This window comes from Passer montanus, unplaced genomic scaffold (genome assembly GCF_014805655.1).
Source record: "Passer montanus isolate IOZ18808 unplaced genomic scaffold, ASM1480565v1 scaffold37, whole genome shotgun sequence".
Taxonomy (NCBI): domain Eukaryota; kingdom Metazoa; phylum Chordata; class Aves; order Passeriformes; family Passeridae; genus Passer; species Passer montanus.
In genome coordinates this window covers 8,691-24,379 of record NW_024368485.1, presented here as the reverse complement: position 1 = coordinate 24,379, position 15,689 = coordinate 8,691, and the positions used below count along the sequence as shown (strand labels likewise).

The 15,689-nt window shown below is 57.8% G+C and overlaps 1 protein-coding gene across 1 annotated transcript; it reads left to right on the top strand.

Annotated features, from left to right (window-relative positions):
• The first annotated feature begins 1,834 nt into the window (after positions 1–1,834).
• SRF (serum response factor) lies at positions 1,835–15,689 on the top strand. The gene is made up of 7 exons (XM_039716982.1): positions 1,835–2,159; positions 3,327–3,593; positions 8,598–8,856; positions 10,967–11,086; positions 11,785–11,976; positions 12,509–12,585; positions 12,847–15,689. The coding sequence occupies exons 1-7, from the start codon at positions 2,088–2,090 to the stop codon at positions 12,940–12,942; spliced, it is 1,083 nt and encodes a 360-aa protein (XP_039572916.1). The 5' UTR covers positions 1,835–2,087; the 3' UTR covers positions 12,943–15,689.

The window sequence follows — 15,689 nt, the reverse complement described above, 5'->3', positions numbered from 1 at the left end:
GGATGAGGCTTGGGAAGGAAAGGACGGGAGCAGAAGCAATGAGCCAGCCCAAAACAAGCCAGGTCTTACATTTTGACACTCTTGCAGCTTGGGGAGCAAAAGGCCTTGCAAGTGGAAGGCCCAGGGAAGAGAAGGAGGAATGGAGTGTGCAGCTGTCCCATGAGCAAGGAAAAACCAAATGCTGCTACCTGCAGTGACTGCACACTTGTGCTGAGCAGGCAGAGCTGGCTGTGCCCATCAGCTCCACGTGTTCATTGATCCCAGCCAAACTGGTGTGCCCAGCCAGGCAGAGGGTCCTGCTGACCCTTCCCCAGCCTGGCAGGGCATGGCGAGGCCTCGGTCTCACCTGTGCCAGGTGTAGTTTGTGCTCAGCTCGAAGGGAGGGTGGCCAGGGCATGTGATGGGAGGCATGTGAGCTCCAGCAGCCCTGCTGGGAGCTATAAATGGCATGTGTGCTCACTGGAGGAGCACGGCTGGCGGGAGGAGGGGGAGGCGGTGGTGGCAGCGAGGGGGGTGTTGGGGTTTGCAGTTACTCCCTTGCCCTGTGGGAGGTTGGCCCTGGGCTGGGGGGACAGCTGAGAGGGCTGGTGCTGAGCGTGCGTGTCCTCTGAGGGATGAGGCAGATATGGAAAGGGCTCCTGCGAGCTGCAGAACCTTCCACGGGGTGCCCAGGCGACAAAACGGGTCTGTGGCCAGACCAAGGTGGGGTCTTGCCCTGGTTGCAGTTCCTGTTTGTAGGACAGGGTGTGGGAGACGCCCTATTCCAACTAAGAATTCTCTGTGTGTCCTCACAGCTCGGAGCTCCGGGGCTGTGCCGTCCCTCTCGCACCTTTGCTGACCCGCACACGGCGTGCCCCGCACACTTGTCCCGTGTGGGCTGTCCCTGTGCTCCGGAGCTCCTGGGTCACACCTGCACGGAGGATGTGCCCCGTGCCAAGGGCCTGGAGCCATCGGATGGGCATGAGCAGGGTGTGACAGCCCCTTCGCACCCGTGCTGTCACCACGGATGCCGTGGTACGGAGCCGCAGCCTCACCCCCGCGGGTTTGAAGGCGGCCCATCCTCATTAATGGGAGATCTTTTCCTGCTGGAAAAGATCGGCTGGAAAAGATCTTTTCCTGCTGGCGATCGGCTTCAGCAATGAGTGCTTCGGGCACACCCGCTGCGGCCCTGTCCCCGCGCACCCGCGCGGCCCCCGCGGTGCCTCTGCGGCCCCCGGGGACAGACGGCGGCACGCTGTCCCCGCAGGCAGGGACACCGGCCGGGAGCCACAGCTGCGGCATCGCGCCGGAGCCGCTCCCGCCTGCATCCCGACCGCGGCGAGGCACGCACCCTTCCAGACACGTGGTGCGTCCCTGGCGAGGGCCGTGCCCGGGGCTGGCGGCGGGAAGGGGCCCGAGGCCGGGCTGGCGGCGGGGCTGTCCCGGCGCTCGCTCGCAGCCCGGCCCGAGCGGCCGCGGCCGGCGGCGCTGGCCGTTTAAGAGCCGCCCTGCGTGTTCCAGCCCGGGCGTGACGCGAGCGCGGCCCGACCGTATGCAAATCAAACGCCAACCGGCGGCCAATGGGCGCCGGCGCTCGGCGGCTGCCAGCCAATGGCACGGCGCCTCCCGACGGGGCGCCGTCTCGCCCCATATAAGGATCGCCTTCGCCATAAAAGGCAACATTGTATCGCTTTATATGGGGGCGGCGCGGCGCGGCGGGGGCGGCGGCGGAGCGGGGCCGTGAGCGCGGAGCGCGGCGGGGACATGGCGGGGCCGGCCTGACCCGGCCCGACCCGACCCGGGCTCGGGGCTGGGCCGGTCGCCGGTGCCGCGTGGGGCGAACGGCGGCGGGGCGGCGGCGGGGGCGCCCGGGGGCTGCCTGAAGCGGGAGGCGCTGTACAGCGGCAGCGAGGGCGACTCGGAGTCGGCCGAGGAGGAGGAGCTGGGCGGCGAGCGGCGCGGCGTGAAGCGTGGCCTGGCCGAGGCGGCGGCGGCGGCAGCGGCGGCGGGGCCCGGCGGCGGCGGCCGCCTACAGCGGCGGCGGGGGCGGCGGGGCCGTGAGCGGCGCCAAGCCCGGGAAGAAGACGCGGGGCCGGGTGAAGATCAAGATGGAGTTCATCGACAACAAGCTGCGGCGCTACACCACCTTCAGCAAGAGGAAGACCGGCATCATGAAGAAGGTGCGGCCCCGCGAGTCCGGCCGGTGCGGGGGGCGGGCCGGGCCGGGCCCCTTCCGGGGGGCTGCGGGCACGGAGCTGGGCGGCCGGGAGCGGGAGTCCCGGGGGATGCCGGTGTGCTTGGGGTGACCAGGCCTGTGGTGTGCCCGGGGAGGCCCATCCCGGTGCGGCGTCCAGCCGCGGGCCGTGCTGACCGGTGCCCTCGGGGCCCCTCGCTGAGAGCCGCCGCCAAAACGCCGAGTGTTTGGTGGCACGGCTGGAGCGCCCTGCCCTGCCCCGGTAGGACCGGCTGCTTCGGCCACGGAAGGGACCAACGCCACGTCTCGGCCGGTCCAGAGTGCTATCTGTGGTTCCTGGTGTGCAAAGGCAGATTAGAAACTTGGGGGATTTTGGATGCTGCTGGCTGATCTGCATCCCTGGTGGTGCTCGCAGCATCTCCTGAACAACTGGGTAGCGCTGCATCGCAGCTCAGCTGGGTATCATGCACCTTGGGAAGGTGGGAATGGGTGTGAGGTACTGCTGGGCAGGTCCTGGAGGTATGGGACCACAGGATGTGGAATGAGTCCATCCTTTCTGTAGAAGCTTGTGTGAGATCACTGAGTGTGCAGTGGTGGCACATGAAGAATGTATTTATCCCAGTCCACACGTATTCCTCACCTGGGGCATGGTGGCCCCACTGCAGAGGTGCTTGGGTGCAGCTGTGCTCAGAGGTCTGGAGCCTGAGAGGGAAATCTGGGTTGGAGCCTGGATGGGGTGTTGGTGAGGGGAATGAGGTAGTAGAGACGTGTGCCAAGTGTGCCAACATCACTGAGAGGTGAGGTGAGGGAGGTATCCAGACTTGTGTGGAGGAGCCATTGGGATTTCCAGAATGGAGACAATCCCGCATCCCCGTGTTATCAGAATACTGTACTGAGGGGACCACTCTACGCCATGGCACATCCCCTAAGGGTGTGCTAAAGGCGATGGGAATACAGCATGGGGCAGTTCAACCTCTTAGGGAACCAGTCTTGGGTTGGTTTTAGAGGCCACAGCTCCTCTGGGGTGGCAGGGAGCTGAAGCTGGTGCGAAGAGAAGGAAAGCCATTGTGGGAACGTGCAGGGACTCTTGTCCTGCACTGTGCGTTGTCCCTGTCACCTGTGACTCCCTGTTCTTCCCTTGTCCTGCTGGCAGGCCTATGAGCTCTCCACGCTGACTGGCACTCAAGTCCTGCTGTTGGTGGCCAGCGAGACGGGCCATGTGTACACGTTTGCCACGCGGAAGCTGCAGCCCATGATCACCAGCGAGACGGGGAAGGCGTTGATCCAGACGTGCCTCAATTCCCCGGACTCGCCCCCACGCTCGGACCCCACCACTGACCAGCGCATGAGTGCCACTGGTTTTGAGGAGACGGACCTCACCTACCAGGTGTCCGAGTCGGACAGCAGCGGGGAGACCAAGGTAATGTTCCTGGGCACGCAGGGGGGTGTGGGCTGTGCTGGGAGCCCTGATCATCCCCAGCCCTCTTTAAATAGCAGCGCTGGGAGCTGAGGATGAGTCCTCTTTCGCTGCGACTGCAGCGAGCTTGTGTCATGTCATCTCGGGGCTGGCTGGCTCCTTGGCTGGTGGCAGCGGTGATTGAGAGAGGGAGGGAAGCGGGTGGCAGGTATCCTGCTCCTGGCCCTTGCAGCGTGGCTCCCCACTGGCCCAGCCCACCCCCCTGGCCAGCTTTCAGCACTGTTATCTCTCCCCAGGCGTCTCCATGCTCTCACACTCATTGATAAAAATTTGATTCTGCCTCCATGGCCTTATAAGGCCTGGTTTCCCTCGCCAGAGTCCCTGGCAGGGCCCCTCACATTCCTTATAAGCTGCAGCTGTCTCTTGCTTTGGTGCTGTTTTGGAAGGGGGCAGGGAGGACATGGGGAATGGAAACATTTGGCTGGACAGACCATTTCTGCTCCCTGCCTGTTGTCCCTGCAGACGCTGGCCCCTGCCTGTCCGTGTTACTTGTGGCCTTTTGCCCAGGGTGGCCTGGCTATGGGTGCACAGTTGGGCAGAGTCAGCTTTTCTGCTGGAAGGGCCCCATCTTGTCCCTGTACTCCCTGGCACTGTTCCTCAGAGCTGTGTCCCACTTCCCTGACGCTTCCTTTGCAGGCTGGTGCTCAGATCCACAGGTGCTTGGAGATGGGAGGCAGGAAAGTTTGTGGTGCAAGACTGGGATGCCATGCTGAATTTGGGGCTCTGCCACAGCTTCCCAGGCCTGTGTGCAGTTCTGCTGGTTGCTGGCAATTAGAGCAGCCCTGCTGTACCTGTGCTGGTGTCATGGGTACCAGGCTTGCTGCAAAAGCATTCTTCCATTGGCCTTGTCGTAGGAGCTCTCCAGCTGTCCATGCTCAAGCCACAAGGTTGCTGTTGCCTCTGAACATTAAGCAGACAGAACCTGGAGACCTCTGTGCTGTAATTGCAAAGGTAGTGGGTGCAGCACTGAGATGTGCGCAACGTGTCTGGGGCTACTGGAGTATTCAGGTGCCTGTTTTGTGACAGCGCAACAGCTCTGGTCACGGTGCTGCTGGGTACCCCTGTCCCTCAATGTCCACTTCCTCACACGTGTGCAGTGCTGCACCAAGCAAAAGCTTATTGCTGCTGAGCCCTGAGAAAAATCAGCAGCCCCAGAGATCCCTGCAGGCAGAGGAGCTGTGGTGGGCCAAAGTGTGCCTGGAATCTCTGTGCTGTAGCCCTTAACAGTCCTTGAGAATGGTTCCTGCTGATGGGATCCCAGCAGAGTCCTGGCTGTCCCAGTCTGTCATGTCTTCCCTGGCTGCCTGTGGTTGCTGCTGTAAGCTGTGCCTGCCCTATCCAGTAGGCAAAAAAGCATTCTAACACCAGCAATCTCTCCTTTGTGCAGCCTGTGTTTGTAAGGACTTGTGCCTCCTGGGCTTCTCCTGGATGAAAAGGCAAGTCCTGTGGGTATTTCATAATGAGACAAATTACCTGTCCTTGGCATGAGACTTGACCACATCATATCCCTTTGTACTCTTCCTGGAAGTGCTGCTAGTTGGCCCCAAGGGAACTGTGCCCTTGGGGTGCAGTTACTCTGCTGAGACCTTCTTAACTCAACTTCTCTATTCTCAGTGTGTGATGCAACCCTGAAAGCTCCATCCCAGTGCTCATGCTTAGTGTGGGGTGCCTTATGGCCACAGCCAGCATTTGATGAGAGGCTGGAGGAGCCCTATGGCCCTGTCTTCTGCTTGACATTCTGAATAAATCCACCCCTGGCTGGCTGAGAGTTGCTGTCATGGCAAGCCCTGGGGCTGGGGACAAAGGCTGTCCTGTTGTGCCTTCTGCGGGCCTGGAAGCGTGGTTGGTGGTCAGGCAGAGACTAGGTCAATTCAGATAGACCAGGAAGTCTTCTGAGGCTGAAAGGAGCCTGTGGATTGGCCATGGCTGGGTGGCTGGTGCTTGCTGATGAGTGAGTGGTGCACAAGGCTGGGTAACAGGTGCTTCACTGGAGGAGGTGGCAAGAGATTCAGTGAGTGTACTGTCAGGTCCAGCCACATGAGATACCCCCAAAGACTCCCTGGCCTTCTTGTGTGACCTCTGCTTCCCAGATCTCTGTATGGACAAACCTGCTTGTGTTCAGTGCTGCAGCAAACTGGGGAGAACAACACAGCCAGGCTGTCACCTGCAGCCAGCAGCCTGCTGGTTATTCCTCTGTGTTACACCAGCAGCAGCTCTGAAATCCTCCTGCTGTGCCAGACCCAAACTCCTGCTGTGGTGCTGGGACTGGGCCTTGCTGTACTTTTGAGACAGTAGCTGTATCCTCGTGATGATACCTCTCTCATCATTTGCAGGCCCCAAAGGACACTGCCTGCATGCAGTCTCCTGGGTGTGCTTGTGTGAGAAAGGAGCTCAGAGGCTCTAGATTGGGGTGAGAGCATGGGAGTAGCCCTGACCTGGTCATCTCTCTGGAATGGGCAAACATGGGATTTTCTACCACATCTGGGACACAGACCAGGTGTTGAAAACCAGATTGGGATTTCCCATATCCCTCTGAAGCTTGTGGTTGTGCTACACCTGTGTAATAATTCTGTGTAGGGGGTCTGGGCCATGCTGAACAGCATTGCCTCAGGCAGCCCCTAGAAGCTGTGGAGTGGGATTGTTTCTGTCCCCAAGACCCTGCTGTGGTCCAGGATGGGCATCAGCTGGCCTGGTCTGTGCCCTGTGACCCACTCATGCTGCAAAGCAGTGGTGAGGGTCTGGGCAGACACCTGCTGCAGTGTGCTGCTTCTGCAGACACTGAGGTTTGCACTGAGCTGGGATGGAGGTCCAGCTGGATCAGGAAGGGAGGAGCTTTCAGGGCTGTTGTCCCTGGCCCCTTGGGTAGTATCTGCTGAAGTGACCCATGACTTGCCTCATGCATGTGGTCTGGGCTTTGCAGGGTGCTGAGAAGAGCCAAGGTGCCCAGAGGATCACTGAGAGTCATGAGGAGATGACAGTGGGTGTCCAATCCCAAAGTCTCTCCAGCTCTCTTTCTGTACTGGGAGCTGTTGCTGCAACCCAATAAAGATGGGAGGAATCTGAGTCTCAACTGGGTCCGAATAGGGAGGGCAGAGGTGGGCTGTGCATGATTCAAGTCTGTTGCTGCAGCATCTCTCCCAAGCACCTTTATTTTGTACCGAGATCTGCCCTGTGCTTCTAAGGAGCCCTGAAAATCTCCCTGCGTAGAGTGCTGTGAACTTTCTGGGATGCCTCCTCCAGGCCTGGGAGTATGGAGTGTGACTGGGTGCTGCTAAATGCCCTGGCTGGGTGGGGGTTATATCTCATGGGTATACTACTCTAGAGCTATAGCTGGCCGTGAGGAGCCCTGGCTTTTCCAACTGGGAACAGCACCCGTTCTGCCCAACTCTGCTCTGGCTCCCTAGTGGGCTGGGGAGAGCTCTGCCCTGTCACCACGTGGGGAGGGCACCCACAGCCTCCCATGTCCCATGTGGGATGGCAGGAGTTTGTGGTTGAGCTAATGGAAAGTGCCTCTGCTGGGCTTTGCTCTGTCATCACGTGCCTCTGCTAATTTGGACTTCAGGGACTGCCGTGCCAAGGCAGAGGGGTGTTGCTCTCCTCCCTCCCTGGGCTCTGGGGCACGACTGAGTGCCTGGGATTGGATCCCCCTGTCCAAAATGGGCTGCCTTCCCTTTTTTAGCTGTTCGTTGAGCTGTGAATTCCTTGCTCCTGGCAGCTTGACAAGCTGGGAACAAGGCTTAGCACGTGGGAGAGCTGGGCCCACCAGCTGCAGTGGGAGGGGTGGGAGTGTGGCAGCCTTAACTCTTCCCAGGCGTGCTGGCAGCTGTGTCAGGGCACAGGGACAGCAGGTTGCCTGTGCTCTGTGGCATGGGCTCCTGGAAGCAGTGCATTCTCAGTGTGCTCTTGGCCAGATGAGTGGGACAGGAGAGGAGTCACAGGCACCCTGGATATTCCAAAGGGATTTGGGGGATGGAAGGAAGTTAGGTGAGGTGTGACTGCCAGAGGCAGCAGGAGTCATGCTGGGCTTGGTTGGTTCTTGCAGATCCAAGGCACATCCAGCCACATGCTTTGTGGCAGTGGAAACTAAAGTGTTACTGCAGCTTGGCACACACATTCCTCCCTTTTCCCACACCTGGGATGCCAGTCTCTCTGCTGGCCCAGCACAGAGCCCTTTTCCTGGTAATCAGGTCCTCTGGCAGTGCTGTCCTTGGACAGGTGTGGAGCTCCGAGCTCCTTGCAGGACTGTGCTGGCTGTAGTGAACACGTGGGGTCCTTTGGAAGCATTTGCCTCACGCCCATCTCCTGCCAGTGGGTTGGCAGATAGGTGCTTCCTACGGTCAGGTTCTCCTGGCCTCTGCTTCAGGAGATGTGTGGAGGCATTCCCCAGGGCCTGCCACAACTGCTGTCAGGGCTGGGTTTGAGCCTCTCTAGTTTCCAGGTTTGTCTTTAGTCACCTCTCCTCTGTCACTTCCAGTCTACGGCTGCTTTTAAGAGCCAGTTCTCTGCTTGTTCTTGGTCGTGTGTTTCCTGCCTTAAGGGAAGTGGTGTGTGTTCCTGACAGGAGACTCTATGCCTTTATATTTGTCCCTGCAAGGACTGCTTTTGCCTGGTGTGTGCCAAAAAGAGGCTATTCTCTTCTCAGACATTTTGGGGACTCCTGGGGAGTGGAACGGTTGCTTTGTCCCCTGGTGTGTTGTAGGGAAGGCTCTCAGGGGACCTCTGTGGCCCTGGGCCAGCATCTAAAGTTTATGTGGAGCTCTCTCCAGCTCTCCTCATGTTTGTGCAAGCAGCTCTTCTCTGCTCCCCTGGCTCTGCTCCATGTGCTGGCAGCAGGCTGTGGGGGGTATGGTTTGAAAAGGGGATGATGCAACCTACAGAGCCTGGTTTGGTCTCATGGGCAGATGTCTCATGGGCTGCTCCGAGCTGTCACAATCTCTCCTTTTGCAGGACGCCCTGAAACCCGCGTTCACTGTCACCAACCTGCCGGGAACAACGTCCATCCAGACAGCCCCCACCACCTCGACCTCCATGCAGGTCAGCAGTGGCCCGTCATTCCCCATCACTAATTACCTGGCGCCAGTGTCTGCCAGCATCAGCCCCAATGCCGTCACCAGTGCCAACGGGACCGTGCTGAAGACTACTGGAGCCAGTGCAGTGACGTCTGGGGGCCTCATGCCGATACCCACTGGCTTCACCCTCATGTCAGGTCAGTGCCTTTAGGGACTGAGGACTGCGTCCGTCCAGCTCTGCACCTGGAGTGTGCTGCTGTCCTCTCCAGGGCAGAGGAGACCTAGTGGCACAAGGGAAGCAGAGTGGTTGCTGCTGTAAGGTGAGCCTGGCTGTGAGTCTGTGCTCAAACCCAGCCAGGCCAGTGACTGCAGAAGGGACATGTAGTGACTTTCTTTAGGGAGCTACCAGCTGGCCTTGCTGCTGGGAGGTGGCAGGGAGCTGAGCTGGGACCCCAGGGCAGCACCGAGAAGCCTGGAGGGAGTGAAAGGAGCTGCTGATGACAAAGCCTTTCTTTCTCCCTCCTCTCGGCAGGTGCTTCCCTTTCTCCAGGGACCCCTACCATTCCTCTCACTCAGTTACAGCCGCGCTCCCTGGCTCTTTCCAGCCAGCAGGGCCAGCTGGTCATGGGTACAGCTGGACAGCTGCAGCAGGCACAGCAGACAGTCTTCCACTTCCCTGCCAGAGCTGGAGGGCATATTGTGTCGCTGACAGGTCAGCACTTGCTTCTCCTCCTCTTGCTAGAGATGGGGGGATGGAGGTGTCTGTGGGGTCCTGGGCCTGGCCACAGAGCTGACCCCTGACTGTGGGAGCACAGAGGAGGCAGAGCACAGGGAACCCTGGCTGGCTGCTTGGGAGAGATGGGAAGACAGGGCAGAAAATGCTTGACAGGAGCAGCATCCTGGGGGATACAGAGCAAGGCAAGCAGTGGATTTTCAGTCTCATGCCCCCAGGCTTGGCCTGTGGCTAACAAAGGCAGTAGAGGCAGGTCCCTAGTGCAGCTGTGCTGGGGATGAGCTGTGCTGCTAGAACTGATGGAGAGATAGATAGAGCAGCTGCTCAGAGCCAAATGCCAGCACTCAAACAACCACTGGGCACCTCAGCCCCTGTACTATCTTCTGTGTTTGTATCTGCAGTCATCCACTGAAGCACAGTGCAGAGGATAGGTTAGGGGAGATGCAGAGCAGAGTAATGGTGCTGCTCTGCTGCCTTGTGTGCACTGTCCTTTGTAGGAATTTCTTCTTCTTCTGAGCTAAGGCTCTGCAGGTGTTTGTTCTTGGGCTGGACATGTTCCTGGATGGAGTAGGGCTGGACTCTCCTTTGCAGTGGCATCCATCATCTGAGGACCAGTGCTGAGTGACACAGTATTTCTGTGTCCTGTCTGTGCCTAAGTCCATGACTCTGGTAACTCCTGTGCTTTCTTGGAATGCTGAAGGCTTCTGGGGGCCTGGTCAGACAGCAGGTTCCCATTCAAGGGGACTGGATTTCCCTTGTGATCTGGAGGAGGAGAATAACTGATGTGTGTCTCTGGGGTGTGATGTGTAGGGAAATGCCAGGTCTTAGCAGGCTGGCCAGTGATGCTTGCTCTCTGGCATCCCTTGCTCTTCCCTCTGGAGGCAGGATCTCAGCCTTAGAAGACTTTTCTGTGCCAAGCTGTGTTTCTGGATCTAAAGTGCTTTGCAGGGAGTGGTCTGGGACAGAGGCTGTGTGTCCTGCAGCTCTGGGATGCACACCTTGACACCAGCTGTTCTCTAATGCCTCTGTGGGACACTGTAATGTTCTTAAGGTCACAAGAGGGGTGAGAGCTGCACCCTGAGTGCCCTGTGGAGGATGGAGCTGGGCTCCAGAGTGTGAAGGCAGCAGAGCCCAGCTAGTGTGAGCATTTGGGCTCTTGTGGTTTCACTTAGTGCAGCAAGGTGATCTTTGCAGAGCTGGCTCCTCTCCAGGGAGGAAAGGCTGGGCCCTCTCCTCCCAACATCTCTTCTGTGTCTTGGTGGAACCAGGAATGGCAAGAGGCGTCCTGGATGTTCTTGAACCACGGCTGGGAGTTGGGCAAAAGCTGTTGTGGCCTTTTCTTCACTCTTGGAGCTTTGTAGGCCAGTTAACCCCTTCTTGGCCCACGTGCCAGGAAAGAGCAGGTTTTGGTCTCCGTTTCTGCCACACACTGCTGCTGTGTATCCTCCCCCAGTGCAGCACAGAGCGGTGCTGTGGAGCTGTGTGCAGCCAGAGAAGGACTGGGGGCTTTCACCTGGCCCAGAGTGCCTTTATCCCTGTGGAGCCCAGGCTGACAGGCTCCTCTCTCTCCCCAGGTGGTACCATGGCTCAGCAGGTTCCAGTCCAGGCAATCCAGGTGCACCAGGCACCGCAGCAAACGTCTCCCTCTAGTGACAGCAGCACTGACCTTACCCAGACCTCTTCCAGCGGAACAGGTATTGGTAACCACCTTCTGTCTGCCTTCCTAACCACTGCTGAAAACAACTCACACCAACAGAACCCACGCCTGCTCCATGGCCAGTTTCCTCCTTCAGGCCAACGCTATCCAAGGCTGACAGTTTCCCAGGTGTATTGATCCCTGTTCCCAGGTCCTGTGCTACACTATATCCTATGCTAGGTATAGGGCACCTTACAGGGGATTTCAGAGCCTCTCCAGATACATCAGCTGCTCTCACTTGCAGCATGGAGCAGGGTTCTCAGCAGGTTGCTGAGTTCTCAGGGGGTTTCTTAGTGAGCCAGCATTGCCTCTAGCACAAGGCATCAGCTCACATCTGCTTGAGACTTTTACTGTCTATGCAGAAGACATCTCTTTGTCAGCAAAATCTGAGTTCAGGTGCCTGGATGCAGGCTGAATCTACTTGAACAGCTCTGTTAAATTTTCATTGGGGAATTGAGATATAAGTTGAATTTAGTCCTGGGATGTTTGGCTACTGCGTTTTCCTGCCCCTTCATACTCATGAAAAGAGAGGTTTGAGCTCTCAAACCTCTGAGCTCTGAGTGGGGTGGAAGACAGAGGTGGGCATCTCCATGCACCGTGCTTCACACAGCATGCAGGGGTGGGGGTGCTGGGCAGGCAGGTGAGCGTGGCAGGTTCCCTTTGTGTGCTCACGTGTGCGGTCTGTCCCGCTGGCAGTGACCCTCCCAGCGACCATCATGACATCGTCTGTGCCAACCACCGTGGGCGGCCACATGATGTACCCCAGCCCGCACGCGGTGATGTACGCGCCCACCTCCGGCCTGGCCGACGGCGGGCTCGCGGTGCTCAACGCTTTCCCACAGGCGCCCTCAGCCATGCAGGTGTCCCACGGCCAGGTCCAGGATCAGGGTAAGGCAGCTGTCCGCGTCGGTGCTCCCTGAGAGTGCACTGACAGCCTGGTTTCTCTCGTCCCACGTGTGTTTATGCTGGATGTTAATCACAAAGGGTTTTCTTCCCAGCAGTCGTGGTGGCCGCATAAAGGCCTGGCAAGGGCGATGCTCGATGAGTGTTTTTAGGTCTTGTCATTCTCTTGTGCAAAGGATTGCACGAGCTGTTGATGGGTAAAAAGGAGGGCGAGGGTTTCTGGGATGGGCAGCGTGTGGGGCAGGCAGCACAGGGAGCCAGGAGGCTCTGGAGAGGAAATGTGCTTGCGTGAGGGGGCAAAGTAGCATGAAGGCACACAGGCAAGACTTGGATTGAGGCCTTGTGCCTGCTTCTCCCAGCATTTGGAAAACTAGTGCATGTGGCTTTCTTCTGGAATGTCTCCATCTGTGCAAATAGGCAGCTCTGTCCTTGAGTAGCCCCACGGAGCTTGGAGAAAGGATCCGTGGGGGGAGCACTTCTTAAGGGACAGTGTCATTTGTGCTTCTCTCTGTGGCAGGTGGCGTCCCCCAAGTGTTCCTGACAGCCCCATCAGGCACGGTTCAGATCCCAGTCTCAGCTGTCCAGCTTCACCAGGTAGGCACAGAGTAGTACTTGCAGGTGTTCAGGGCTTATTCTTGCTCTTCTGCCTGCACATCCTTGGTGTGTCTGGGCAGACCTGGCTGGGTAGGATCAGTCCTCAGGTCTGGGAATGCGCTCTGTGCTACCCACCCTTGGGTGAGGGAGTCTTGTCCTCCTTGGATGGGTGCCCGGGAAGGACAGTGCCCTCTGGCTGCTGGCACACATGGTCTCAGGGCGTGCTGTCCCCCAGTGGTTCCTCCTCCCTTCTCTCTCTAGATGGCTGTCATCGGGCAGCAGAGCAGCAGTGGCAGCAGCCTGACGGAGCTGCAGGTGGTCAACTTGGACACCTCACACAGCGTCAAGAGTGACTGAGAGGCCTCTGCTGCCGGCCTTCTGTTTCTGGCTTGTCATGCCAGTGTCGGGGCTGGCAGCGACTCCTTCTCGTACAGACTGCACCAGTTATTTATTGTTGCCTTTTCACGTTTCCTTCATCCACACATGCACACACACACACGCACTCACCCACCCCCACACACACAGGCATGCGCGTGGGGCTGCAGGACCCACCCCGGGTGGAGCCGTGCTGGGGCCGTGCAGGGCTTGGGGCATTTGGATGCTGCAATAGCCGTGCTTGTCTCACGCCAGCCAAAGAAATTTGTCTTTTGAGGGGAGGATTGCTCTGCACTGTAAATAAATACTGCAGGCCATTCCCAGCTGGAGGCTCTGGCTCCTTCTGGGCACTCTGAGTCACCTTGCCCATGAGTATTTACTCTGCGTGGGGCTCAGCTTAGACCCGGAGCCATCGTGCAGGTGCAGCTTGGAGCAGAGTGGGTTGTGGCTGTGCTGCTGGCCTCAGCAATGTGCCTTTGTGGGGGTGACAGGTCCTGGCCGCAGCACCTCACCCTGGGCTCTGGACAGGAGACAAGGGCCAGCTTGCATGTGCATCTCTGGGCCTGCATGCCCTCTCCCCGGAGGGCAGGGCACAGCCGGGGGCGCGTGGCCCTGTCCTCCTCGTATGCACTACAGTGAGCCCTCTGCCCTCAGTGCCTCCTCGCTGGGCTGCCTGGCAGATTTTCAGCCTGACTGGCCCTGCCCCGGCGGCTGCCCTTGCACAGGTGAGGTGGTCAGAGAGATGCCCAGGAACACAAAGATGCCCTGGAGAGCTCCTCAGGGGTCCTGTGCTCTGCTCAGCCCCACACTCTCGGCCCTCGCACTGCTTCTGGACTCCATACACCCAGGGGAACGTGGCTGGGTCTTTCCTACATCCCCCTGCAGCTCCAGCCAGCGCTTTCTAAATTTCTGTGTCTGATGCAAGGTGGAGAAACAACTCAAATGTCAAAGGGAAGAGCCCATGGGGCACTGAGCTGCTGGGCAGGTGGCAGGCTCTTCCTCTGAGCACCAGGGTGACCTGCAGGCAATCCTGGGCTGCAGGGGAGCAGCTGTGATGCCTGCACAGGCTCAGCAAGGCTGGGGGAGAAGGGCTGGGGCATGCTTGGTCCTGCATGGGAATTGCTGTGAATGGCTCTGCTACCTAGCCCTGTCCCTGGAGGGAGAGTGAGCAAGTGAGAGAAGCTGCTGAATCCATAGGGGAAGAAGCAGCTACTGTAACTTTTTTTTTTTTTTTAAGTTAAAGACAAAAGAAGCCTTGGAGAGAAAAAAAAAAAAAGAAAAAAAAGAAAATTACTTTATTTTTCTAAGTGTTAAACTCAGTATTTATGTAATTCTTTAAGGAATAAAAGTTTGGCTCCTGTACAGTTTTAATGGGGTTTGTACCAGGGGGATGGGAGAGGGGTGGGTGGGCGGGCATGGAGGCAGGAAAGGGGCCTTGCTTTTGAGTTTGTATTGTAACCTTGGACATGTTCCCTCAGCATTAGCGTTTAAGCTGCACTCTCCATCCACCAGCATGTGCCAGGGATCAAGCTGAACCGAGTGGGATGCTTGTTTCCTACCTACTTGTAACGAGGACTTCATGCCCATAATTTTGGGCTTAACGGGCAGAAGTCAAGTGAAGACCAGCAGTGGCTGGCCTCTGGAAGTGGTAAACCCATTCCTCAGAAGCAGGCAGTTTGCAGTGTGCCCAGGAGCCAGAGGTGGGCTGGGTTTTCTGATGCCCTCCCTGTTCACTTCTGGTCCAGGGACCTACAGCTGTTCTGTCACTGTCACTCTTAGCACGGAGCAGTGGTGCCTGTGACTGCCTAAGGGATATGGGCGTCCCCACTCCTCCCTGTGGTGAGTGACCAGCAGTGGCTAATCCCTGTTCTCCTGCTTGCTGTGCAGGCAGCCTCTCCTGAACTCCTGGGTGACAATCTGAGCTGTACCTCCCCCTCTACAGCCATTCTGCAGCGCACAGATGGGGATAGGTCTCCTCCAAGCTCCCTGTGCAAAGAATTCCCAGAAGAGCCTTTCAGCCCTTGATCTGTTAGCAGCCTGGGAAGGGCTTGTTGGGGAGTGGCCCATCTGGTGAGGGTGATGTTGCATGCTGCCTCCCCTTAGAATTCTTGTTCTAAGAGTGATGCAAACCCTGCAGCTCAGAGCATGTGGGAGTGCTGAGCCATGTCCCATGGCTCGCTGTAGGAAAACTGCTCCGTGATGCTTCCAAAACCACATAGGTACCTAGGAGTTCATCCAGGGAGAAGTGTGGGATCAGAGTTTGCATTGTCCTTTGCCCCAGCACATCACTGTGGCCTGGCTTTGCTCTGCTTTGCTTCTGCTGGCACTATAGAGCAGAGCTGTTGGGCCAGAAGAGCAGGAGAGCCCCTGCTGCTGCAGGGTGTGTGACTGCATTCCCTCCCTGGCTCCCCAAAGGCAACTGCTGGTTAAACGCTAATGGTGTATTTTATTTAAGTGCAGACTTGTAAGAACACTTGTGTATCAGGGATGAAATGGCATTTATTGTGTGGTGACATTTTTAGTTCATTTTACTGGTTTGAGGGGTGTGTGTGTGCGCGCGTGTGTGTGTGTGTACGCATAAGTGTGTGTGGGATTATTTTTTTTTCCCTCCAGTTTCCAGGGTTGTGTTTCTGGAAGGATGTGGAAGTAATCACAGTACTATGTACAGAGCTTTCTTTTGTATTAAAAAAAAATTTACTCTTTCAATAAATGTTATCATTTTGTGCACA

Bases quoted from the DNA above. Each gene is read 5' to 3' on its own strand.
- SRF (XM_039716982.1), top strand. From the start codon at position 2,088: ATGGAGTTCATCGACAACAAGCTGCGGCGCTACACCACCTTCAGCAAG. The intron at 3,594-8,597 runs GTAATGTTCCTG...CTCCTTTTGCAG, and splicing joins ACAGCAGCGGGGAGACCAAG to GACGCCCTGAAACCCGCGTT. The intron at 12,586-12,846 runs GTAGGCACAGAG...TTCTCTCTCTAG, and splicing joins CAGCTGTCCAGCTTCACCAG to ATGGCTGTCATCGGGCAGCA.